The sequence below is a fragment of the Jatropha curcas genome, chromosome 10 (genome assembly GCF_041381405.1).
Source record: "Jatropha curcas cultivar XTBG-Jc1 chromosome 10, XTBG_Jcur_1.0, whole genome shotgun sequence".
NCBI lineage: Eukaryota > Viridiplantae > Streptophyta > Magnoliopsida > Malpighiales > Euphorbiaceae > Jatropha > Jatropha curcas.
In genome coordinates, this window is record NC_143160.1 from 7,824,244 (window position 1) to 7,851,234 (window position 26,991).

At 34.2% G+C, this 26,991-nt stretch overlaps 1 protein-coding gene across 3 annotated transcripts; it reads left to right on the top strand.

The window, feature by feature from the left end:
• The first annotated feature begins 237 nt into the window (after positions 1 to 237).
• Positions 238 to 18,191, top strand: LOC105641940 (ARM repeat superfamily protein). Of its 3 annotated transcripts, XM_012226597.4 has the most exons (31): positions 238 to 389; positions 1,210 to 1,381; positions 1,773 to 1,888; positions 2,611 to 2,697; positions 2,799 to 2,915; positions 3,001 to 3,064; positions 3,177 to 3,319; positions 6,656 to 6,703; positions 6,799 to 6,867; positions 7,222 to 7,297; positions 9,493 to 9,623; positions 11,077 to 11,136; positions 11,244 to 11,313; positions 11,424 to 11,488; positions 11,572 to 11,633; positions 11,715 to 11,838; positions 11,915 to 11,972; positions 12,054 to 12,166; positions 13,293 to 13,370; positions 13,460 to 13,522; positions 13,651 to 13,746; positions 13,847 to 13,956; positions 14,726 to 14,915; positions 15,375 to 15,489; positions 15,998 to 16,110; positions 16,189 to 16,266; positions 17,223 to 17,294; positions 17,379 to 17,510; positions 17,625 to 17,681; positions 17,761 to 17,841; positions 17,930 to 18,191. In XM_012226597.4, the coding sequence occupies exons 2-31, from the start codon at positions 1,279 to 1,281 to the stop codon at positions 17,978 to 17,980; spliced, it is 2,742 nt and encodes a 913-aa protein (XP_012081987.2). In that variant the 5' UTR covers positions 238 to 389; positions 1,210 to 1,278; the 3' UTR covers positions 17,981 to 18,191. The 3 variants fall into 3 exon arrangements, with proteins under 3 accessions (XP_012081987.2, XP_089583019.1, XP_089583020.1); XM_089726893.1 differs by lacking the exons at positions 238 to 389; positions 1,210 to 1,381 and having other exon boundaries at positions 2,597 to 2,697; XM_089726894.1 differs by lacking the exons at positions 238 to 389; positions 1,210 to 1,381; positions 1,773 to 1,888 and having other exon boundaries at positions 2,597 to 2,697; positions 2,803 to 2,915.
• Positions 18,192 to 26,991: the final 8,800 nt, after the last annotated feature.

Genomic DNA, 26,991 nt, shown 5'->3' on the forward strand with positions numbered 1-26,991 from the left:
GCGTCAGATATCCTATTTTTTAATTACTGTTATTGGTTATATATTCTGCTTTGTTTATTATAATACTCTCCTCCAGTTTCTCTTCCTGGTATTGTTTAATTGCCTGTCAATGTGGTAATGTATTTTTTATCTTATTTGATGACAAGGGAAAACATTCATTTTCCATCTTTTTGAATGGTATGTAGCTGTTTTTATTTTGAGCTACTGGATTTAAATATCGCATGTTGTCCACTAGATATCCACATCTAGCTTAATTGAGGAGTTTCTATGTCTTGTGAGCTTTAACATAGTATTACTTAGCGGCTGTTCTTCTAAAGCAATTCATCAAAAAACACTGGCAAGAAGGTGAGGACTCCTTTGAACATCCGGCTGTATCAAGTCAAGAAAAGGTATCTATCACCTTTCCCCGTTCATTTCCCATTTATGAAAAACTCATATATGATATCCTGAAACCCTATTGTCTTCTACCATACTACTTCTTTCATTTTGCCCCTTATCTAGGCAAATTCATGAAGTCAATGATTATGCCTTTAACTGCGTCACTTGAATAATATTATGTGCAGTTATTTGATAGACTGAAATTCTAAGTACATTCATCTCGAGGGTTTCAAATGATGTACGGGTTGTGATATGTCAGAGTGTCAAACTCTATTAATCTTGCTATTGATTTTTGTTTTTAAAGCTCATAAAATGACAAATCAATTTTAAGACAATGATTTAACTAACTTAGCTTAATTAAGGTGTTTTTAAAAATTATTTCCATGTGTATTCGGTACACAAACAACAACAACAATTAAGCCTTAGTCCCAAACTAGTTGGGGTCGGCTTATGAATCTTTTGTTTCCAATATTTGCTCTGATCAAATTAGTAGCAGTGCAAGCAAAGTATAAATCAGGAAAAAAATGATATTACGTGTATTCAGTACATGTATACAAAAATTAATAATTCAAGTAAACCCAACAATGTGGTAGACATTCTTGTGAAATTTAGTTTGCATCACATTAACAACATTGGTAAAAAGATTTGGGGCTAAATGAAACTTCTGAGATGCATGAAGTATTTTTCTTATGCATGTTGTTGATATGTATCAATTTGATTTCAAGCCAACCAGATTCACTGTTATTTAATCCTTTGAGCTACATTTTCATTTTGGTTTAGGTCTTAATATTTATAGCCCAATGTAACCTTTCATCATTATTGTGTTCTCAGGAAGTCATACGCAGGCTTCTTTTAGCTTCATTAGATGATTCTCATAGGAAAATCTGCACTGCGATTAGTATGGCTATAGCATCAATTGCTATGTATGACTGGCCAGAGGGTTGGCCTGACTTGTTGCCATTCCTTCTGAAGTTACTCACTGATCAAACTAATATGAATGGAGGTAAGCATTTAGAAATTTCATTTTCAGTTGAATCTCTGTCCTTTTTTTTTTTTGTTTTCTTTCTTTCTTTCTTTTTTTGAATAAATCAATTGAGGATATCATGATTATAATCTGCTGCTGGTAGAGATATTAATGCCTCTAAAACTGAGACATGTGCTCCAAAAGATTGTGCTATCACCACTATTTGGGGTAACTACTTTATCACAACCAATTTTGAAATAATTAACTCTATTAGAGCCAACTTCTTGTTCAATAAATTTAAGGTTATTATGGCCTACGGGTGTTAAATACTTGGATATATTTCAATTATTTCATGTTCCATTCATAACATGTAAGATGAATCCTGCTTCAGTTTAGATTAAAACTATGATAATTATATTGACATTTGTAGTACGTGGAGCTCTAAGGTGCTTGGCTCTTCTGTCTGGCGACTTGGATGATACAGTTGTGCCATCACTAGTTCCTGTCTTGTTCCCATGCTTACATACGATCGTATCTTCCCCTGAGGTTAGCATTCAGTCTATTGGTTAATGTTTTACTCCTACAAGAGGTAGCTTTTGCTAGTTATTTCTTTATCTTGTATGTACTTTTTCTGTTTAGTTATTTAGTTGTACAAGACCCTCATGAGAGTAAACATGAAGATATCTAGAGAATTATGTGGGTAGACCCATGAATGGGCATGTTTGCACGCTGCTAGGTGACTATGGCATCTAGCTTTGCCATTGAAGTGACTATTTCAATGGTATTGTAGCAGCGATATTTGCTTGAGTTGAGATTGTTCTGACATTTACTTCCAAATTTTATGTTTCAGTATCTGTATAATTTTTAAGATGAGAAAATAAAAAATGCAGCAAATAAGTAAGAATTCATGTAAAAGATTCAGCTTGCATAAGCCATTGACTCACTAATACTGCGACTGTTATAGTTGAGGACTTCAGCTGATAAAGTTAATTGGTTAAGGAGCAACATAATACACAATACTGAAGGAAAAGAAGTTGCCCATTAACACAATATCAGAAGACCCAATTAACTCTTTATTTTCCCTACAAACTCACTTAGAGATTTTGTTTCCATCTTGTTGTTTGGATGGAATTGAATCCAGTGCATTTAATATCTGATGCATAGCTCGTGTTAAATCTCTTCTTGAGGTTATTGCTCTCTGGAGTGTAAATTAAAGTATTTCTTTCATTTTATGCTGTATACTTACTTTTCCAGTGCTGTTGGGGCAGATATATGACAATTATTTGCGCACAAAAGCCCTTTCGATAGTTTATTCTTGTACATCCATGCTTGGGGTTATGAGTGGTATATACAAGGTATATTCTTCACATGCCCGTCTTGTATTTATATGTCATTTGTGTTTGGTTCTGTTTTAGTTGCTTCTATTATTGATTAAAAGATCTAATACACTGTTCAGACAGAAACCAGTGTGTTGATGGCACCAATGCTTAAACCATGGATGGATAAGTTCTCTATGATCTTAGAACAGCCGGTACAATCTGAAGATCCTGATGATTGGAGCATGAGAATGGAGGTTTGATCGGTTTCTTGTACTAATTTTCTGTCTTGGTTATTGATAGAAATAATTGCATCAGTGATAATACATATTGTGTTATTAGGTTTTAAAGTGCTTGAATCAGTTTGTTCAGAATTTCCCTAGCTTTACTGAAAGTGAATTTGCAGGTGGGTTTGTTATTTTATTAATACATGAAGCTTACATCTCAACTATTTAGAAGTTTGCTTGTTGATAATTCTATTATCACTCATTGACCCATTACAATGTGTGTTTTTGCAGTTATTGTGGGACCTCTGTGGCAAACTTTCGTAACATCTCTAAGAGTTTACAAACAGTCATCAGTTGAAGGTACAGAAGATTCCTATGAGGGTAGATATGATTCGGATGGTGCAGAGAAAAGTCTTGATTCATTTGTCATCCAGGTAATAACATTCCTTGCAATTCTAATCACTAAAAATTCATCTGCTGTTAATTAGTGAATAAATAGTATATTGATTTTTTTTAGTTAGTCTCGTATCAGTAAATGTGAGATTTATCATATTGATTGATACATGTAATTCACTTAAAATTTTCTTCTTGAAACGTTAGTTATAGAATATGTATATCTGAAGGTTCATCACAAATACATTTCTTCATGACCTTCTGCTGCTTCCTCCTGTGATATCTTCTTGCGCATGTCCAAATGTTTGTGTTTAAAATTTTGCCTTCTAAATTTTGCCAAAGATTTCTTTGTTCTATGTTTCCTCATAATTTGAGCTATAATTGTGGCTTGGATATTTGGTCTGTCAACCTTATCAGATTGGATTAAGATTCATGTTGGGAGCTCTTACATATAAGTTCATTGAAAGTGCGAAAAAAAAAAGTTCAGAAAATACCTTATCATTTGATTTTTTTTTTTTTTTTTTTTGACACTTTTCAGACTAATTTATTGTGTGATTTTATATTTCATTGTCAGTTGATGCTGCTTGTGCCGATATCACTAAAATCATACTCTTATGGTGCTTGTGTTTTGGAAAATGACAATTAGACTCGAGTATTATTCACATAGTAATTACTTAGATGACCATATGACATTTTCTTAGCATTACATTTACATTTTTTTCCCTTTATGAAATATAATTTTATCATGGACAAAAAAAACGTAAAGTGTACTATCTAATTCATTTCTTAGACACGTTATAAATATCATTAGAAGAACCTTTGATTTCATATAATTAATTATTAACATAATGTTAATAATATTAGCCAAAATGGTATTAAAAAGAAAATAGATGAAATTTCATGGTACTAAAACAACTCCAAAAAAAAAAAAAAAAATCTGTTCTTCGAGTGTCAAATTGTTAAACCACAGGATATCTTTCTCAACTTTTCCAAAATGTAGAGCAGTTTGGCTAGCTCTTCAATTTAGTATGCTCTTATATTCCACTAAAACTCTGCATTAGTGGTGAGGATTATTTGGTTTAAACTGAAAAATCGAATTAAACTAATAAAATTCGGTTAAATGGCTTCGGTTTTTAAAAATTTCAGTTTGTTTTGGTTTTATATTCTATAAAAATTCAGTTTTTGGTTCAGTTATAGTTTTTCAAAACTGACAATGCTAAAAAACCTGATTAGCTATGGTTGTCATTCTTACGTATATAGGCCATATCTTCTTAATGTTGTAGTTAATTAGGCAATTTTAAAGAAACTCAACCCTAGTTATACACTTTATTTTCATTGTTTTGTATACATTTTATGGTCTACTAGAATTTCTATATTTCCTAAAAATCTGGGTGTGTTAATTTTTTCATTATTTAATATATAATTTCCATATTTCTCTTATTTTCATTCAAAGATATTTTAACTATTTCCTGTAAATTTAAGCTTTAAATTAAGCAATCAAGTTTTGTTTTTACTATTTTGGACTTTTAACCTGTTAATTGTGCTAAGGTCCAGTACAATACGCTCTAGGCATGACCATGGTTCCAGAACCACCGGTTTTGAGTTCAAAACTGCTGGTTCCAGTTATTAAAAAGTTGGTATTGGAACCGAACTGCTTTTAAATGGTTTCTAAGACGGTTTTGGAACCGCCGGTTTCGGTTTTTTCCGGTTTTGAATTGAAATTAAATAATATATTATAAACTTCTTAAAATATTTTTTAAGATTTGGAGCTTGAATAAATAATAATAATAATAATAAATATTACTATTGAAAAAAACTAAATCAATATAATAAAAATTCTTCAAAAAATTTCTTTAAAAAACTATAATAAAACAAAAAAATAAGTTAGAAAATTTTTTAAGAACGTGTTTTTCACGGTTTCAAACCAAAATCGTCGGTTTTGATTTCAAAAAAATGAAGAACCGGAACCGAACCTTGAAGTTCACAATTTCGATTATGGTTTTAGAATTAGAACCATTGACCACGGTTTAGTGCCGGTTTTGACCGGTTCGGTTCCGGTTTGAAACTGAACTGTGGTCGTAATAGTGCATGGTGACAGAAGTGAATTTTTTCTGTTTGGTTCAGTTAAGTTTTTCAAATCAGATTTGGGTTGTTTGGTTTTGAGGAATTTCAAACAGAGTTGATTGAATCGACAGAAGCCTCACCCCTATATTAGATCGAGAATAATAGCCAATTACAAGGAACCTCCATCCTCATTTTCCTTGGATGTCATTCAGTTGAGCATGGTGAATTCAACATTTCAAAGTTAGTAGATGCTTGTTTATTGAATAGTTAGATACAAGAACAAAGAATTGTAGGTAACCATTAGCTGTTAGATTATGAACAATTACACTAGGGTTTTTTATAGCTTCAATTACTAAGTGTAAGCAAGTATTTCGGTCATGTAGGAGTGTGTTTTCCCTCACTAAGAAAGTATTCTTGGTTCATACGTTTAATGGTTTAGAAGTATATTGGAAGTTGAGTTTTCTTTTTTAGTAAACCATAGTCGTGATACGCTACCCCTAAGGTACTATGATGATGATGGCATGCAATCCAAATCTCTAAAATCAGGGTTCCCATTCTGTTTTCACCTTTTCAAGTTAATTTGCAAGTACTTCAAATAATATCTAATGAGGATGAAAGAGTATTGAATGATTTAGTTCGAATCGTTTGAACAAGCAAAGGGTAATGAAAAGCCAAAGTTGCTGTAGGAATTGCAAAGAAATAGAAATGACAATTGGAGAGAAGTTGGGGTAATTGGGAGGTGGGGACTAGATATTTACTTGTTATTATAATCCAATAAGTTATAATTTGAGCGAATGAGGTTATAGCCGTTAGAGGACTCCTTGTATTCTTTAAATTGTTTACTGATGCAACAATTATTTGTTTTAATTGTTCAAGAAGAGTATTATTTCAAACTCACCCACGTAAAATTTCTCTTACCAAAACTAGAAAAAACAATTTTGACAATTAATGATAATATTAATAGTTATTATTATTGTTATTATTATTTTATTAGTAACGGAAAGCCTAGACCCAAAAATGTATAATTTACGTACTGAGAACTAAAATAGCATACCAGCTACGTCTACCCCTAGTACACCGTATATCTAGCTAGGTGGCATAGTTTGTAGTCCGCACCCATACTTGTACCTTGACTCGAAACATACCACGTCCCAGATAACTATGCACTAAACCATGTCCTCTATTCATAATTACATGTTATATTCCTGAACAGCATTAGTGAATCTGCAATCTGGAACTCTTGTTTTGAAATGTTTTGAGTACTAAGTTTTAGTTTCTTAAATGATTGATTTCTTAATTTCTTGTGCTTGCAGCTTTTTGAGTTTCTGTTGACTATTGTTGGCAGTGCAAAGCTAATGAAGGTTCAGATCTAACCTTGTTATTGCATTTCTGCTTGCTTTAGCCTTCTTTTTTACCTAAATATTGAATTCAGGCTTATGAAACATGCTTTATTCAGGTTGTTAGGGGTAATATCAAGGAGTTGGTTTTTTACACCATAGGTTTTCTGCAAATGACTGAACAACAGGTGGTTATGCATTACAAGTTCCTGTTCACTTATTATTTTGCTTCATGTGTATCATATAGTGGTTATTGACACTGTAGGATGATAGGTTTATTTTAGGAATGGATTTCTCTCCTTTTGTTGAATACAAAGTTGGTGACTGGTCTCATATTTTTTTTGGGAAGATATTTCGGGCAATCGGGCTTTCTATAATTCATTGATCATGCTGAATTCCATTATTGTATATCCTCTCCCATCCCTTATTCCGATTGCTCTCTGTTAATTCAACATGCTTGATACTACTATTATTATGGTTCTGATGCTGAAGTTTTCGTTTTTCTTTCTTTTTCTATTGTTTACATTATACCTGTTGCTTAGATTCATACGTGGTCGGCAGATGCTAATCAATTTGTTGCTGATGAGGATGATGTCACATATAGTTGTCGTGTTTCTGGTAAGTGGCTTTTAAGCCACTCAGTTGCTGCTCTATTTCAGTAGTGGAACTTCAATAGTTTTCTTTTCAGAGAGATGCTATTAAAACAAACCAATGGAAGTTGCAAATTGTCTAAGGAGTTCCATAACAATTTTATAGAAGTGGAATATTTGAATTTATAGATCAAATATATGTTCGCCATGTTTTAAAGATTTGTTTTGCCTCATCTTCCTCTATTCTCAAGTTTCATGACTTTCTCATTAAAGCTAATGAAATGAAGGGCAGCTGTTATGGCGCTGCTTGACTTAGGGTAGTTTTACTGCTATTTACGGTGTTTTTATTTAGTTATTCAGTGTTTATCATGTTATTATCAGTTTCTTTGTTAGTGGCTATTAGTGGGGTGGTTAAGCAAGTAACTTATTGTAATGGGTAGTTATTAGTGGGTAGTGGGTAGTTTTAGCTTTACATTTAGTTGTTTAAAAGGCTGTTATATCAGGAAAAATGTAAGCAGAATTTTATGAAAAGGTTTTGAGTTCCTAAAACTCAGAGATTGTAGAGTTCTCTCTTAACGAGCTCTAGGAGATTGCAGATTCTCTCTAAGTCTGTCACCACTGATAGAGGGAAGAAAACTCCTTCTAAGATACCCATCTCAAACCTGATTCCCCTAATTCAAAGACCCATAACTAGATCCTAATTTGGGACCATAACAATTGGTATCAGAGCCAACAGTTATGGGCGAATCTGTTCAAGACCAGCTTACCAAACTCTTCAATTTACTCTTATCCGAGCAGCAGGCCAATCAGACCCGTAGTGAGAAGGTTGAACAACTTCATGCCAAATTGGATGCCATGTCTTTTGACTTGGAATCCATAAAGAAGGGGCTGACTTCCTCAAGTGCTCAAAGTCAAGCACCGAAAGCAAAGGGTCCAATAGGTTCAGCAGGACTAGAATCTCCTGGGGGCACTACAACTGTTTCGAAATTCACGGAGTTGGAGGTTCTTGGACCACCTATGAGGAGTAATAATTTAGGAAAGTTGGCAAAATTGGAACATCCTAAAACTGCCGTAGAGCGAATAGTTTTCCAGCAAATGTTTCAAGTCTCAATAGTTGTGTGTATAGAAGATAGAGCGGAGCAAAAGAAAGAAATAATCAAACATCAATTGTTAGCACAATTGGAGGGTCTTGCTTGTGATTTGGCAGCCTCTAAATGGGAAGGGAGTGGGAAGAAGCAATTCGAGAATGACATAGAGGAAACATTAGAGGAGCCATTTGATCCAGGAATATTAATTAAATATAGAAGCACAATAAACAGCTCCTTATTTGCAGAATAATAGAGGGTGATAAGGATTCTGTTTGCATCACATTTTCACAAGTTGAAGATTGCATGTCATCCATCCTTTGCGCTTGAGGACAGGCGCTTTTCGAGGAGGGGTGTAATGTTATGGCGCTGCTTGACTTAGGGTAGTTTTACTGCTATTTACGGTGTTTTTATTTAGTTATTCAGTGTTTATCATGTTATTATCAGTTTCTTTGTTAGTGGCTATTAGTGGGGTGGTTAAGCAAGTAACTTATTGTAATGGGTAGTTATTAGTGGGTAGTGGGTAGTTTTAGCTTTACATTTAGTTGTTTAAAAGGCTGTTATATCAGGAAAAATGTAAGCAGAATTTTATGAAAAGGTTTTGAGTTCCTAAAACTCAGAGATTGTAGAGTTCTCTCTTAACGAGCTCTAGGAGATTGCAGATTCTCTCTAAGTCTGTCACCACTGATAGAGGGAAGAAAACTCCTTCTAAGATACCCATCTCAAACCTGATTCCCCTAATTCAAAGACCCATAACTAGATCCTAATTTGGGACCATAACAGCAGCCTTTCTCTTTCTTAATAAAATGATTTTGGTTCTTCAATTTGGATTGATTTAAGAATGGGAGGAAGATACGTTCTGATTTTGGCTGGAATTGTGTTCACGATATTGGGTACTAGCCCTGCCTAGCATAAGGCCTTAAAAAATATGAATCGCATATTCTGAAGTGTCATAGACTAAGTTAATTTACAATCTTCTGAATTCATGTATATTGTATATGAGCGCATTGATGTGGAACAATAGTCGTTATTATATACATATATATATCTTTGGTTTTTCTTCTGGCTTAAATTTTCTTTCCTAGCTGTATAATATATATTCTATAATGTGACTTTGCCTCAAAATTGCTACTGGCAGGTGTACTTCTATTGGAGGAGATAGTGAACTCATTTGGTGGAGAAGGAATCATTGCCATTATAGATTCTGTAAGAGAGATATTCAATGAGTCTCAACGAGAAAAAGCTGCTTCTTCAGTAACTTGGTGGAGAGTAAGTGAAGGAATTTTATTTTCTTGTTGAATGATCATCTTGTAAAAGGTAACCTTGGACCTATAGCTTCCTGCACTTCTGGCTTTAAACTCCTTGGTCAACAATACTTTAAGTTTATATCCAATTAGTATTATATATACAAGACTACTCGATCATCCTCATTAGCTTCTAAAACATTTGTGATTTTATACTAGAAGTTACTGTATTACACGAAGCTGTGAGCCTTAGGTGCTGAGTTCTATTTAATCTCCTAACATATTTACATAGCATTCCTAGTGATACCCAAGCAATCTTTTCCTATTTAAATCATCTTTGGCAGTATCTGTTTTCTTCATGTGGATTGATTTCGGCTTTCTAAATGACTTTTACTTTTAGGATTGGTAGTGGGTTTTGCTTCTTGTGCTGTTATTGATGGAGGACTTGGAAAGCATTTGGATTTAGGAATTAGGCTAGGTTTTTCAGAAATCAAGAATTAGGGATTAAACTAAACTTGTGATCTTATTTTCTTTTGGAATATTAAAGGAAAAATCAATTAAATGAAAATAAACAACCGAGTATCATGACTACACTAATAGGATCTAGTAGGACTCCCTCTTATCAAGCAAGGCTCATACTTTTGAGTTATAATTGTATCTCAAAATAAGAGCATAAGTTGCTGAAATTTTATAGCTGAAATCTGAAATTAGCATTACAAGCATGAGTATTTATAGACTCAAGCAAGTAATCCTAAATCTTGGACTCCAATTTCATGTAAAAAGTTGGATAAACCTTTATTTGGCTCCTAGGTTGACTTTGGAGTAGTAATAGAACTTAAAAGACTCCCCCTTTATTTAACACTTATGGTGACTAGGGTAACTAAAAAAAACAGTAATATTAAGACTTGAAAATTAGCCCTCAAAATTGACAAAATCACAGAAATACTCCTGAATCTGCAACAAATTAATCCAATCCTCATGTGGAATCCCCCAAACCATTAACCCACCAACTCAAGCCTTGAGGCTGGTGAAAATTTTCCCCATCTTATTTCTTCTACAGACTTACCAATCATATTATCTTTTCTTGTAGGAAATCGTTTTTCCTCTAATTTTGACTCATCACTGGACTTCAAAATTAGTATCTAAAGTTTTAAGCTGCTTTACAAGACCTATGTTTTTATCAAGTTATTTTCCATTCCCTTCCACATTTGTGCCAATGTATCCGGGATGAGGCTGTGTCTATTGTGTTTATATTCATGTTATATCTGTTCCCATGACAAAATATTTTAGGTAGTTAGGGGATTTTTGTTTTTTTGTTAGTTGTTTACTTGTACATGATGATTATTATTCTCTTTAAAGAAATTGGTTGTAGCTTTGCACTTAAACTACACCAGCACTGATGGAAGCAGTTCTAGTGCTTGTTTCGGATTTTTTTTTTATCTGATCTTATTTATCTTTTCCATGACGAAATATTGCAGATGAGGGAGGCTGCACTCTTTGCTTTGGCTTCTCTGTCAGAACAATTACTTGAAGCAGAGGTTTGTATTTTTCATATTATGGTTTTGATGGGCTTTTTTATTTGTTTTGGGGCGGCAGTGATTTCTTTGTGACATGCTGTTCCCTGAGTATTCGCCTTTTCTGATAGGCTTCAGGGGTGAGCAACATTGGCTTAGGAAGCCTTGTAGAGCAAATGATTACTGAAGACATCGGAACGGGTGCTTCTCTCTTTTTCTTTTTTCAGCTGTTTTCTTTTGTGCCAAACTGAAAATTGTAGGTTTAATATTGAAGGTAGACAATATTTGGTGGTATTGTTTTTGTTGTGCAGGAGTGCACACATATCCCTTTCTTTGCGCTCGTAGTTTTACATCGGTTGCTAAATTCTCCTCTGTGGTATTGCTACTATATTTCCTTATCTTTCCATAACATGACAATATTTTGGGGAAAAATTGTTAGTCAATATCAGTATTCTACAGATTAGCCATGGAATTCGCGAGCAGTATCTCTCTGCTGCAATCCTGGCAGTTGGCATGAATGTGTAAGCTAAACTAATATAGAGTGATATCTATGTTTCTGATCAACAAGTGTAAGAATCTTATGACATTTTTCGTTTTAGCAGTCCCCCACCTGTAAAGGTAGGTGCTTGCCGGGCACTTTCGCAACTGCTACCTGAAGCTAACAAAGGAATTATCCAGTCTCAAATGATGGGTTTATTTTCGTCGCTTACTGATCTTCTTCATCAGGTATTTTGTAAATAGGTTTTGAAATTTTTCTTATTTTAATTGCATCTAAAAGTTGCTATAAGATTCTGCTTCACAGGCATCTGATGAAACATTACACCTAGTACTAGAAACACTGCATGCAGCCATTAAGGCAGGTAGGTATCAGTAACAATTGTGGACTTTAGTATTTTACTTTTCTTGTTACTGGTTTCACTGTTTGCATTTGTTGATTGTAGCTCATGAAGCATCGGAGTTGGTTGAGTCTATTATCGCTCCTGTAATACTTAATATGTGGGCATTGCATGTTTCTGATCCCTTTATCAGTATTGATGCAATTGAGGTTCTGGAGGTAATAATTACCTTTCTCTGTGTTTGATTTCTTTTTCTTCTTTTAAAGTTTCTTTTTCAATTTTATTGGCCGACTACTCATGTTAGGCGGATAATGTTGGTAATTGGATTGGATTAAGTTAAATTTATCATTGTTATTTTCTTCGGATGTTGTGTGAATTTCATTGGTATGTCATTGGATTAATATTCAAATGCAAAGACATTACATTTCTTTTAGCAGGTGGAGAGACATTCTTAAATACTTTTCATTTATGATTTAAACACTCTATTTATTCTGAAGCCTGTTTCTGAAATTATGAGGTTTGTTACGTATGGTAAAGTGTTAAGAGCTAGAGTGAGAGTGTTGCCTACTTTTTATGGCATTAACTGTTATTGCAGCATAAATTGCTTATTTATTTTTCAATGGTTTTATTCTGCCCCTTGGTCTTGTATTTCATCGAATAGCTGTCATTGTATTATCAATCAAACTTGGAAACATTGATAAATGCCACCAGGAGGTTTTAGAACAATAAGCCTTAGTCAGTCAGTGGCTGGTGGGATATTAGTAATATCACTATTAGCCGTCTCAAGTCGACTGACAACCAGCATCAAATAGAGGAAATATGTTATGAATTCTTTTTTTATTCAACAAACTTTTATAACCATTTCGCATACAAAGGACCAACTATTCTTTGACATCATATTTATGTGGTGCGCATGTGTGTTAAGGTTCATCACCACGCAAGGATAAAGCTGGTCTAAATTTTCTTCCTACCAGTTATAGTGCCTAATGTAATGTTGCAATTTTGTTCTCGGATTTAATTTCTTCCTGATCTAGATTTTTCTTAAAAAGAATTTATGGCACTGCTGGCTTCAACTGATCCTCATATTGTTATGATTGAATTGTGGTACACTGGACTATCCTTAAACCGTTAGAGTCAAAAGTCTTAGAAAAAAAATACATGAAAATACAGAAAATGTTTTGGCAATGAGAGTTTATCCAAAATTTCTGGATTAATCATATTAGTATTTGTGCCACCGACATACATGAATTTTTTAAGATTTTAATTAGATGATATTCTGCAATTTGTTTCTATGTATCTGTATCTTATTTTTAACTTATTATATGTCGCTCAAAATTTTTCCAGGCAATAAAAGAAACTCCTGGCTGTATTCGTCCATTGGTTTCTCGAATTTTGCCGCATATTGGTCCAATCTTAAATAAAGTACGGTCATAAATTTTCCTAAAATAAATTGTTTTTGGTTTCTTTTATGATAAAAGGCACGGTTTCTGATGAATCTTGCTGATTTTCAGCCACACCAGCAGCCTGATGGACTGATAGCTGGATCCTTGGACCTGGTGACTATGCTATTAAAGGCAAGTTAGACACTAGAAGGTTTTCTTGTATTTAAATTTAGCAAATTAATTTTCCTGTGCAATTGTTAAGCAGCGCCATAATTGTGATACCTGTTTTGCTAATTACAGTTTGTGATAGCATTGTACAGAATGCTCCAAGCGATGTAGTAAAAGCAGTGTATGATGCTTGTTTTGATGCTGTTATCCGGATAGTCCTTCAAAGTGATGATCACAGTGAAATGCAGGTTATTTCTTCTTTTTACATTAGATTTTGTAACTTTTTAGTTAATTTTAGTTTTTTGAATTTGTTAAATGGATAAATGACTTGTTTGTATAATCGACCAGAATGCCACTGAATGTTTAGCTGCTTTTATATCTGGAGGAAGACAAGAAATACTTGCCTGGGCTGTTGACTCTGGATTCACAATGAGAAGTTTGCTTGACGTAGCTTCAAGGTTGGTGATTTTCCTTTTTCTTTGAAGTGATTCTACAGTTTCTCAATTTCTTGGTCCATGTTCAGAATGGGAAGACGCGTAGGGGTTTGATGACAGATGTGTGTTATTTGGAGATAATAATGGTGTTTTGAGATATATTCAATCACTACCGTAATCGTTCTTAAACAGTTCTGCTGATGATTAAAATGTCCCCCAGCTTCGAATATCATTTATGTGTGGTGTGTTGTATTCGAAATCAAACAACTTTGGTTCTGCCTCAAATCATGAAATGTGAATTACAGTGGTTCATTATTGATGCAGCAATGCTGCCCTACTTATAATACTTGTTGTACTTACAGTAAATGATATTTGATCATATTTTTTTATCTTGTCTGTTACCTTCCACTAGCGGCTCAACTTGGTTTTGTATTTGGTTGTGGAAGCTCTTCATACTCAGATTCTGCATCTTTTTTGCCAGGCACTGATACAGCCAGCTAATACAGCAAGTTAGGCTCGTGGCAAATTTTTGCAGTCCCATTTTATATTGAAATTTGGGACATTGTTGCTCTTTTATTCATGCTATTCATCATAAATGTGTACAAATTTATCTGATATGCTATTCATAATGTGTGCAATTTTACATGATAACAAGGACATGATGGTTTGTTACGATAATACCCTAGATAGAAATCTTACCATGAAAGATATTCTTAGGAACATTTTGTAAGACGTATATTGATATGGTAATTGTAGATTGTGGTTTTTTGATACCAACTTCTGGACTTTGCAGACTCCTTGACCCTGATCTGGAAAGCTCTGGATCTCTTTTTGTTGGGAGTTACATTTTGCAACTTATCTTACATCTGCCATCGCAAATGGCACAACATATCCGAGATCTTATTGCTGCTCTAGTTAGACGAATGCAGTCAGCTCAAATAACAGGATTGAGAAGCTCCTTAATACTTATTTTTGCTAGACTGGTATGCACTTCAACACTTGTCACCTCATTCTGAGTGGACTTGAAAACTTTCCATTGATAACATTTTTTTCGGGGGCAGAATTGCTAAATGATCATGTTAAATTATCATTCTTACAAGCTGTAAATCATTTTACTAGTGTTTTCTTTTGCATTAATGAATGAAACTAGAACTGAGAAAATACTTTTCGCGTGAAATTCTATTTTTATATTGGCTATTTAGCAAGAAAAACCTCTCTAGCTATTTGGAATTTTTCTCCAACTGAATTGCCTATGTTTGTACTGTATGAACAAGACCTCAGCTGCCTTTTCTTTGGCCTACCTGCAGTTGCTTGAAAGTTAGTTTGTCAAATTTATCTGTCTTGCACATTTTGGGTTCTAATAGGCTGCCTTTGTGATATTTAAGCATGCACTCCATGTGGTTTTATGGATTGACATTTGACTGTTCTGCTCTAAAATGCAGGTGCATACGAGTGCCCCTAATGTTGAACAGTTCATAGATATGCTGATCAGTATCCCTGCTGAAGGCTATAATAATTCCTTCATTTATGTGATGTCTGAATGGACTAAGCTGCAAGGTAGCTATCTTTTTAGCACACTCTTTCTCCTTCATAGTTAGCAATATTTCCTATCAGATCTTTTGTTTGTTGTTTTTAAACACCACACTGAGAATGTCAATTATGCACAGCCATGAGACATTGATAAAAAATATGATTCCTTTCCTTTGATCTAAAAGATTTGTTTTTGCTTGAGTGACACAAAACTGATAATTTTGATTTTTTTCTACAAGTGAAACTATTATAGCCTTGTTGTGGTAATTTCATTCATAATTGATAAAGGAGGATGTAAATGCAGTGCTCTTTTTATGAGTTAAACATTGTATATTGATTGGAATTGTCTTAATAGTGGTCTCACAGTGTTCTCCCCCCCCAACCTTGATCTTTGTTCTGCCTTTCATTTTAGAATAATATTCTCTCATTGACTTGCCTCACTACGTATATGGTTTTTTGAGCCTAAATTTACTGATCTCTCCCCCCCCCCCCCCACCCCCAAAAAAAAAAAAAAAAAAATCCTTGTTGAGCTCAGGGGAAATACAAGGGGCCTATCAAATTAATGTTACAACCAGTGCTTTGGCTTTGCTGCTATCCACGAGACATGCTGAGCTGGGGAAAGTTAATGTACAAGGCCATTTGATTAAGGTTTGTTTTGACCATTTGCTTTAACAGGTATATTTAGGTTTTTGTTTATTTGTTCAGGATTTACTTTTCTTTATGTAGTCTACTGCAGGGATAACTACTCGCTCAAAAGCTAAATTGGCTCCAGATCAATGGACTGTTGTGCCACTTCCTGCTAAGGTATTTTCTAGATCAAATTCTGGCTTGAAACTTTTAGATGGACAAGTTGCTAGGCAGGGGCTCTCGTTTGGTAAGTTTGATACATGATATGTTTTTTTAAGCCAAATTGCCTAGCAAATGCTTTACAGCTTGTTTAGGTTGTGGGGGTTTTTGAGGGTAAGGTTAAGTTTTGGATTTTTTTGGGAAGACAATTTGAGGGAGGGAAAGATCTTTTTTAATGGTTATTTGAGAGGTTGAAAACCCCCAAAACCTTCCATTTTCTACCCACCAAATTAGGGGGTTGGGGAGAGAAACATTTTAGTTTCTTTTATTATCCATATATTTTTTTTTTAAATCCCAAATTCCCCTTTCAATTTTGTTTTTAATATTTTTTTTTTTCCTTCTGCCTCCTTTCTTCATAGTTTTGGAAGAACTAATTTAATATCCATAAATTAATATTTCATTAAAAAAATTTTTTAATCGATTTATATTTTAAAAAAATAACTATCGTGAGAAAAATATTTTTGAAATATTCATATTTAACCTTTACCTTTGGATACCCTCAAACAAAATAACACAAGGTTATTAACCTTCATATAACTTACCTTCTTCCCAAATATAAAAAGATCATTACCTTACATTACATACCTCATCTTACTTTACTAAATCTTGCTTACCCTATACAATCAAGGCCTTACTCATTGAACTAGATGAGCAATCTCCTGGGAGAAGTTCCATGGGCAAAAATTTTTGGATATAGAAACAGTGAGTAATTTTCTTTATTTTGTAGATTGCCATATGTTGTAACCATGGGTGTTGCTTCCTGTTGTAATATACAAGTTTTCACGTGAATGATTATTCATTCCCTAAGATTTTCTTCTTTCCAAACAGAAATCATAGATTTCTTGTCCTGGTTAATATCAGATAACAAATATGAAAAATCACAAAAGCCTTTTCTTTTCCCTTTTGTTGTTCAGATACTGGCTTTGTTGGCTGACGTGTTGATAGAAATCCAAGAGCAAGTGCAAGTACCAGGTGGTGGTGATGAGGTAGGTCAGATTACTTTTTCAGGTTCATTTCGCACAACTTAGCCATAAGAATTGGGTTTATCTTTGAACCAACTATTGTGGCAGGAGAGTGACTGGGAAGAAATTCAGGAAGGAGAAGCGGAACCTGGAGATGATTTGCTTTACTCGGCTGCTGGTTCATCATTTAGTCGAACCACGTATGATCAACTTGAAGCAATGGCAAAAGCTTTTAGTGAGGTTGGTCAACTCAAAATTTTCTTCTTTCCTTTCCCTGCAAATGCACTGCCCCTTTTTTTTTTTTTTTTTTCTTGTGTCTGACAACACTAACAAACTCTTGACATGGATATGAAGAATCAAGAAGATGGGGATGATGATGACCTATTGCATGTTGCTGATCCACTGAATGAGGTGCGTTTTTAGCACAATTTATGTACATTCCATATTTGTATTTTATCCTATGTTAATCGCTAGATATATGAATTGACAGATTAATTTGGCGAGCTATCTTGCTGAGTTCCTTGCTAAGTTCTCTTCTAGCGACAAAGGGCTATTTGATCATCTTTGCCAGGTCAACTTGCATTCTCCTAAAAATCAGTTTATGATATCTGCAAAAAAATTTTCGAAGTAGTATTGTACTTAAAAGTTTTGAATTGCAGGGTTTAACACAGGCACAGCGAGATGCCATTCGAACAGTTCTAGAGCATTGAAGTGTTTATTGTGCGTGGACCTGCGAATCTGATTGTTGGGTCGTATTCTGTGCTCTGATTCATTATTTTTAAAATATTTTTCCAGAATATTAGTGGGGTAGAGTGGAGCAGGTGATGGCAAAGGTTATTTGATTGATTGATCATAGAAACTACTGAGTTGGTTTTGTAAAGCGACATTGTATCCTGTTATAGAAATTTTGGTTACTGTGCATATGTTACTTGCTAGTTCGATGAAGAACTTCCTTTTTTTTTTTTGGCCCTTTTAAGGTTCTAAAACAACTTGCCCCAAAAATATTTTCTACATTTTCCGATATTTGAAGTGCTTAAGAAAATCAGTTAATAGAATATATTTTTCTGGTGAAAGGAAAATTAATTTTTTTTTTTTTTTTAAAAATGACTTTTCATAAAGAGAGGAAAATATTTTTCGAAAATTGATAAATTTTATAATTTTTTTTTACTTTGGTTTTTATGTATCTTAATTCATATCTTTGAATTTAAAAATTAAGTTTTAATATATGGTAAATTACGATTATAATAATATAGACAATAATGATTATCATAATAACTATTGACTAATAATTTTATCTCAACAACCAATTATACCTGTCAGCATGACCAACCCGTTTGTCTAAGCAAGCTTTCTGAAATCTATGGCCTACACCTTCACTCTGTAAACTCTTCTGAAATGTTGCATAGAAAAACAGAACATTCTATTTCTTCACTAGGATTGGATTATAAATTAATTTTATATATTATTATTATTATTATTATTATTATTATTATTTGATGAAGTTATCCAGTTCTGAAAAAAGAATGTTGAAAGGTAGCTTAATTGAATGGATGTTATTGTTTGAGTAGTGACATAAACGTAAGTGGACGAATGAGACTTTAACCTATTTGAATTGATTGATTTATATTTTTATTGATATAGATGAAACTCTAATTAGAAAATCATTCATATTTTCAAACTCACTATTTGGTGATTTAACATTTCTTGAAGATTATAATTACAAAATTTTTACATTACAAGGAATATGATTTACATTTTCATCTTCATTATTTGGTGATTTAACATCGCCACAAGACTTCAATTAGCAAATTGATATATAATTTTTTTTATAAGGAGGTTGAATCGATTAAAATAACATTTTCGGCTATATAACAGGGGCTAAATCATTAAAAAAAATTATAAACTTTGCGAGTAGTTTTGATTGTACTTTAAATTTAATTTTCTTCTCCTCATACCATAAATTTCAACTTTAATAATAAAATATTATTTTATATATGATTAAAATAAAATTGTATCTAATTTTATTTTCAATAAAATATTAATTGAAAATAATATTTATTCATTAAATTAAGTATAATTTGAAACTATAGTGTATTGTAATTAAAAATGAAATTCAAGATATTAGAAGAAGAGCGTTGGATTTTATAATACAATTAAAACTACATGCAAAGTTTGAGGTTTTTTAGCGATCAACCCCACAATAGGGAATAGTACTACTTGACTCACTAAATCGGTGAAAATCAGTTGAAAAAACTCAAACCCAACATCTTTTATTTTTTATATACATATATATTAATTCATCTGAGCCACCAAGTCTCACCGTCACTTCTGGAATTGAAAGAACAATACTTGAACACTAAAACTTCAATTCCAGCTGCATCAGCTAAAGTTTTGCGTGGACCTATCAAATCGCGGCAAAGAGGACATGTGGTTGATTTGTAACCAAGCCATCTATCGAGGCATACTCTATGGAAGACATGGCTGCACCTCAATTCTCTAATTTCTTCTCCATTTTGAATCTTGGAAAGACAGACAGCACATTCTTTAGGGTTATCTTCCTTGTTCTCATAGTAGCTAAGGTTTAATTCTTGGAGAATTTCAGGAATGTCAAGGCGGTTATTGGAGAAGAAAGAGCAGTGAAGGAAATTCCATGCCCATTTCAAATAGCTAGCTATCAAGACCAAGTAGTTACACATGATCTTATAATTGCTTAATCAATGGAAGTAAAGATTAGAGAATGAGCAGAGAAGAGAAGAGAAGAGGAGAAAGGAATAATTAAGTTAGCCAAGCGGATGGGTGCGGGTATTCATAGGGAGTCCTTTGCATTTTGATTCCGAGATGCTGTGAGCAAAAGTACATTGCTTTATAAAATGGACCAAACCATTAATTCCGGATAAAATTTTAAAATTTAGGAACAAATTTATAAGGGCAAATGCAATTTTCATTATTTAAAATGATAAAAAGATAATAAATAGTTGAGGCTAACATTTTGGTATAAAATATATAAAAGTAATATTATATATCAATCATTAAATTTCTTAAAAATTGGTTATTAATTAGATATGGGCACAAAGAATATATTATAGTCTTCAACTAATTAACATAATTCTTTTTTTCGAAATAAAAATAATTAACACAATTCTCAAAATTGAATTACTAATATATATATATATATAATTTCTTACATGACAAGAAGTATTGAACTCTCAGTTCTTAATTAGATTTACTAACAATTTTTTTTACATATAAAAAGAAATAATGACGTGTATATATATATATATATATATATATATATATATCACTTGTTCTTTCTAACACTATCAGCTTTCCTCAAAGTTTTAGCTATCAACTTCTGAGCTTTGTGGTGCTTCATATCCATTCTTGAGCTCTCAGTCTTTTCAATTTTGTTATATAAATTCTTGGATTTAAAGATTTTAAGTCTAGATTTGACAGCAGCAATCAATTTCACTAATCTTGTCATATTAACAGACACTTAAATTGTTGAATCTTCCGGTCTCGACTCGGATCACCTCGTTAAATATGTTTAAAACGTGACTTAAAACTGACCTATCATACCACTTGGCTGCATTGTCAAGGAAAAAAACAAAAGGAGAAGAAGAAGTTATAACCACAAGAACAAAAAACGAAAGAGACAATTATTAAGGAAAAAAACAAAAGGAGGAGAAGAAGTTATAACCACAAGAACAAAAAACGAAAGAGACAATTGAAAGAGAGAGTGTCTGAAATCCTAGACAAAGGACAAAGGACAAAGGACATCAATGAAGAAAGAAGAACAAGAATTTATATGGAAGAGGAAAAAAACTCACATGTTAATATTCTCAATGTAGAAAACTTATAAAGTCTAAGTAATGAGTGTAATGGGTAGCAATTTTAATCAATAATTGATAGAGTTTCACATTTCAGAAAGGAAATCAATGGCATATATATAATTTTAGCTTTGACCATGTCTGATTTCGATGTGCAAGATCTGTTCTTGTGATCTCAATGTGAACTGCAAAACCAAATTAAGGTCATAGAAATTGGGGAAGTCATGTCCACAAATCATTCATGAGAATAGGTTACTATACTAGGTTAATGGTGAAATATTTAGCTCAAAGTACAAATATTAAAATCCAAACAATGACTAATTCCTTTTTCAGCATTTTATTTAGATATTTTTGAACTTTTTCTTTCCTTTTTTTTCTATGTTTTAATTGGATATATGTTTTTTAAAAAATTTCTCTAAATAGATATATATACCACTTTCAAAATTTTTGAATGTTTCCTTATTTGTAAAATAAACATATTTATTTATATAATTTTTTTTTTCCTTTACCCTTTTATGTTTTAATTGGATATTTTTTTGAAAAATTATTTTCTATACCACTTTCAAATTTTTGAATTTATCTGTAAAATACCCATATTTATTATATAAATTTCTTTATTTTCTTTATTTTTCTATGTTTTAATTGGATATATTTTTTTTTAAAAAAAAAATCATTTATGTAAATAGAGATATACCACTTTCAAATTTTCGAATTTATTTGTAACGTACCCTTATTTATTTTTTTTTTTTTTTTACGTTTTAGTTGGATATATTTTTCTATGGAAGACATGGTTGCATCTCGATTCTCTAATTTCTTCTCCATTTTCAATCTTTCAAAGATGGACAACTCATTATTACAGTTCTCTTTCTTATCGTCATAGTAGCAAAGGCTCATGAATTCTTGGAGAATTTCTGGCATGTCAAGGTGGTTATTGGAGAAGAAAGAGTATTGAAGTAAGAGATTACATGCCCATTTCAAATAGCTAGCTGTCATTAGATTGAGTAGTTAAACATGCACGATCTTATAGAGGACAAAGGCATAAAAACTGTTATGCCTTCGCATACTGTCACAAGTAAACTCCAGTGAGTGCGGCCATCGCCTTCGTCAACGTCACTGTTATTAACGGAGAAAATAATCAGATTTTTTAAAATTAGGTTTAGAGGTTGAAGGAAATCTTTCCTGGTTTTGTAATCTTTGCAATTTGCCAACCAGAATGAAACAGTCAGCGAAACCAGAAGAATATCGCCGGAGTTGCAGACTGATAAGGTAAATGTGTAAAGTAGAATTCGATTATCGAGTCGCTTAGATAAAATGGACCTTGAAGCACGTCTACGTCCATGGATCCGAAAACCTTTGCTTCCTCGATTGTTAGAAGATAAAAACACGTATAATATTGTTATTGCTCAAACCACTGAGGTCCTTCTAACCAGTAAGGTCCTTCAAAAGAGGCATATCTGAATAATTTCTGGTTCCCAGATGGAGCCTCCTACGGACATGCCAGATGATTTACTGACTAAAAAAGTGAAAAACAATGATCCTCAGCTTGTAGGGTGACTGGATCTTCATTTAGAGATGTGTTGTTGCGTAGGAATGATGCTGTTATGAGTGATGCGGATGTAAGTGATGAGGAAGTTAACTCAGATGGGGATAACATGAGCATAAGGGAGGAGCAATCTGAAGAGCATTTAGATGAGCCTGTAGTGCGTAGCAATGACAATGGTTTTGAGATCCTTCCTAACGATATTTTGGTGGATTCAACTGGACCTTTCCCTGTCATTACACTTTCCCAGGACTTGAAACAGAAACTTAACAAACCTTGGCTGGATTCAGTGGTAGTGCGTCTGCTTGGCAGATCGATAGGGTATAAAGGATTGTGTTCTAAGTTGCAGGCTCTTGGAAACCGGTTGGAGACTATAAGGTTATAGACTTGGCTAATGGCTATTTTTTGGTCAAGTTTTTCAACCGTAATGATTTTGCAAAGGTTCTTCTACAGGGACCGTGGTTAATTTTGGCCATTATCTTATCGTTCAGCCATGGAGTTCGCAATTTCGTTCCTGAGATGAGGGCCTCTCTTCGGTGGTGGTGTGGGTCCGTTTTCCGGACATGCCTCTTCAATTCTATAATAAGAAGTTGTTGAGAATTATAGGTAATCTAATTGGCAAGACTGTCAAAATACATTATAATACTGAGGATATTAGCAGGGGTAAGTTTACTAGAGTAGCGGTGGAGGTTAACATTGAAAAGCAATTATTGGCTAAGCTTTTAATTGATGACCACATGCAGAAGATTGAGTATGAAGGTCTGCAAGAGATTTGCTTTCGTTGTGGTTGTTTTGGCCATACCAGGGAAACTTGCCCAAAAGGTCTTGATGGAACTAGAATTGAGGACATTGTGGATCCTCCAGTTCCTGCTCATGTACATTTTTGGCTCAGGGTCTAGGACCATGCAGAATCAACCAGAGGAAGAACGGTTTGGCGATTGGATGGTTGCGCCAGGGAGACGGCAGCGGGGAGGTCCAAATAAGGTAGGGGATCGCTTTGGTGGTCCTAAAAGATCCCAACACGCTGCTGGAATCTCGTGATCCCGTTTTGAGATTTTATCAGATATGGCAAAGGAGAACTCTACGGAAGATATTGTGCTAGAGGACCAGCAGGAAGTTATGAAGTCGACTCCTTTGGCGGGAGAGTCTAGATTTGAAGGTTTTGCTTCAAAAGGGGGCCCTAAAGGTCCTAAGCATGCTAATGGGCTAGAGGTTGTGGGCCCAAGTTCTTGTCGGCCTGTCTCCCTTTCGCCCCAGACCTCCACATCGAATGGGCCAATTTTAATACAGGATGTTGGACAGTCTGGTCCCTCTGAGACTGCTTTTAGTGATTCTAAAGAAGTTCCAAAAACACCATTGAGCCTGCAGAATATGCCTAAGAGTGCTGGGGTTGGGCTTCAGCGAGTCCAAACTTCTCTGGCTGGTAACCACACTGTATTGGCTATTGTACCTCCATCGGTTGTCTCTGATGGTATCCCTGATACCCCTGATATTCCTTTAATCACCACTATGACGGAGAGAATGGCTAGCTCAGCCAACGCAAAGAAGCCCCTGGACACGAGAATCCGTAAACACCAAAGCAATTTCAAGCGCAAACAGCAACCTCCCCTGCCTACGCTTGCTGATTTCTTGCCTGTCGAGGACGCTCTTAAAAGCATCGCATCGAAACTTGATCAGATTGTCTCAGTTTCCGAGGGGTTTGAGGAAGTTCTTCCTGTCGATGCTGTTGAGTCAGATCAAATTGAGAACTATGAGGATTGTCAGGGTGATGGCTTTGACTCTGTGGAGAAGGTCTAATTTCTTATGTCTCCCATGATGCTCAGAGCTCTCTTCTGGACCTGCCAAGGTGCAGCTAGCTCGAAGTTTTTTCAGGTTCTTGGAGATTGGGTAGTTATGCATCGTGCTAATTTGGTTGTTCTTGTTGAGACTAAGATCAGTGGTTTAAGGCCAGACCAAACTATTGCACGTTTGGGGTTTCCTAATTCGCATCGTGTGGAAGCACAGGGGTTTGTTGGTGGCATATGGGTTCTTTGGAAAGATGGGTGGAAGGTGAGAGTTTTGCGCAATCATCTTCAGGCAGGATTCTTTGCCTTTTTTTCTTACTGCGGTATATGGGAGTCCTTTGCATGCTTAACAATCTTGCTTGTGGTATGAATTAGATAAGATTCAGCAATCCCTCTCGGGCCCTTGGTGCCTTGGGGGTGATTTTAATGCTATTTTATACGCTGATGAGAAGAAAAGAAGGGTGCCTAGTGGGGGCGGAATAATCCGTTTCGTGCCTGGTTTGACAAAGCTCCCCTTATAGACTTGGGTTTTTCTGGTCCGAAATTTACTTGGCGTCAGGATTTGTTGTTTGAGCGGCTGGACAGGGTCATCCGTAATGAGGATTGGTCTAATATTTTTGGTGACTCATCTGTCTCTCATTTGCCTAGAATAAAGTCTGATCATAGACCTATTCTTTTATCGAGCTCTTTGGGGACCAATGGCTGTAGGGTGCGTCGGGAGTTCAAATTTCTAAATGCCTGGCAAGATAGAGATGGTTTTTCGCAATTTCGAGCTGCTAACTGGAAGGCAGAGGATAATGTGGAAGGTGCATTATCTACTATGGCAACTGATATTGAGCATTTGTACAAGGATTCAGGTGGTAGTGTGGTGACTCGTAAACGGAGAACCTAGCGAGGTTGGATGGGGTTCAAAGGGCTATCGAGTGTTTTCCTTATGATGCCCTTGTTGATCTGGAGCAAGAGTTGCATACTAAATATGAAAATATTCTGGATGAGGAGGAGATGTACTGGCATCAGAAATCAAGAAGTAAGTGGCTTTCATGTTGTGATAGAAATATAAAATTTTTTCACACCATCACTATGCAGCGGCGGAGGCAAAACAAAGTTGCTATGCTTAAAGGGCCTGATGGAAATTGGTCTTTGCACCAAATAAACAGCATATTGGCCTTTGCTAAGCAGGTTCATAATTCAAATCTACAGGAAGTTCCTCATCAGTCTGCTATTCGTAAGGATTTATGGGTGGGCTGGTCCTTTCCTGTGTATGGGCAGGTTAAGATTAATACTGATGGCTCTTATATGGCACAGTCGGGCTTGGCAGCTGCAGGGACTCTGATAAGGGATCATAAGGACTCTTGGTTGAGTGGATTTGCAGCAAATATAAGTGTTTACTCGGTGGGTATGTCTGAGTTGTGGGGCTTGTTGCTTGGGCTGGAGTTAGCGTGGTCTAAAGGGTTTCCGAGCGGTGTTATGTGAGGTTGATAGTCAGGTGGTTTTCAAGTTTATAATTAAGGCTTGTGCTGTGCCTTTGGCTTACTCTGAAATGATGTCTCGTATCCACAATATTTTACAGAGGGAGTGGCAAGTTTCTATCTATATTTATAAAGAAGGTAACAAATGTGCTGACTGGCTTGCAAGGTTTGGTTCTCAGCTTCCTAGTGGGTTTTCTACTCTCCTTTTGTCTGATATTAGTGGGACAACTTACCCACGTAGTGTTTTGGCTTAATAATATGAATCTTTCTTTCTTCTTCTTCTTCAAAAAAAAAAAAAAAAAAAAAAAATTTGGTTCCAGGAATTCAATAATGCCTCGGTTTCTTTGTGGGGTTAGTTTTTGAAGCAATTGTTTATTTATTTGTTAATTAATGATAATTTTTATTTTTATTTTATTTTTTGAACCTTTTTCTTTTGAAAAGAATAATTCCTTACATCAACATAGTAATTAATTCAAACATATTTGAGGGTATAATAAACCAAGCGAATAAATAAAAATAGACTAAAAGACTTGAATTCAATATATATTTAAAACACACATTGTCATTTATTGTTCTTCTAACTATTTACATGTATCTGAAAAATATATTTATTAAATTTCTTGTGTATATATTCAATTATTCATTATTACAAAAATCACTCTCCAATTCCTTTTTCTATCATATGAAATAATGGTTGAAATAAAAAGTACTTTCTATCATATGAAATAAATTTCATATGGTTTCAATAAAAAATACTCAAATGACCAAATCATTTTTCTATTGAAGCACACAAATCATTCGATGATTTTGGTGCATAAATGCTTCTAGTTAAGCAATAAACACGTGTTAAAATTTCTCAGTCACTCATGAATGTGCACATTTAGTTCATAAACTATAATTCTTTCCCCTGAATGGGTGAAGCAATTCTATTTCAATATACAATACATATGTTTCATACTTCCACGGCGTTTTTTCAGCTCTTCAATATAATTGTTGGAATTTAAATTTACCTAGTACGTATTTTATTTATTTGCTAATGATTTCAATTTTTTTTTAATTTAGTTCCATATTTTTTGACTTAATTTTATAAAACCCATATGG

Excerpts from the sequence above, each read along its gene's own strand:
- LOC105641940 (XM_012226597.4), top strand. The coding sequence starts at position 1,279 with ATGGCTATAGCATCAATTGCTATGTATGACTGGCCAGAGGGTTGGCCT. Across the intron at positions 16,111-16,188 it reads TACAAGGCCATTTGATTAAG|TCTACTGCAGGGATAACTAC; the intron begins GTTTGTTTTGAC and ends TTCTTTATGTAG. Across the intron at positions 17,842-17,929 it reads TATTTGATCATCTTTGCCAG|GGTTTAACACAGGCACAGCG; the intron begins GTCAACTTGCAT and ends TTTGAATTGCAG.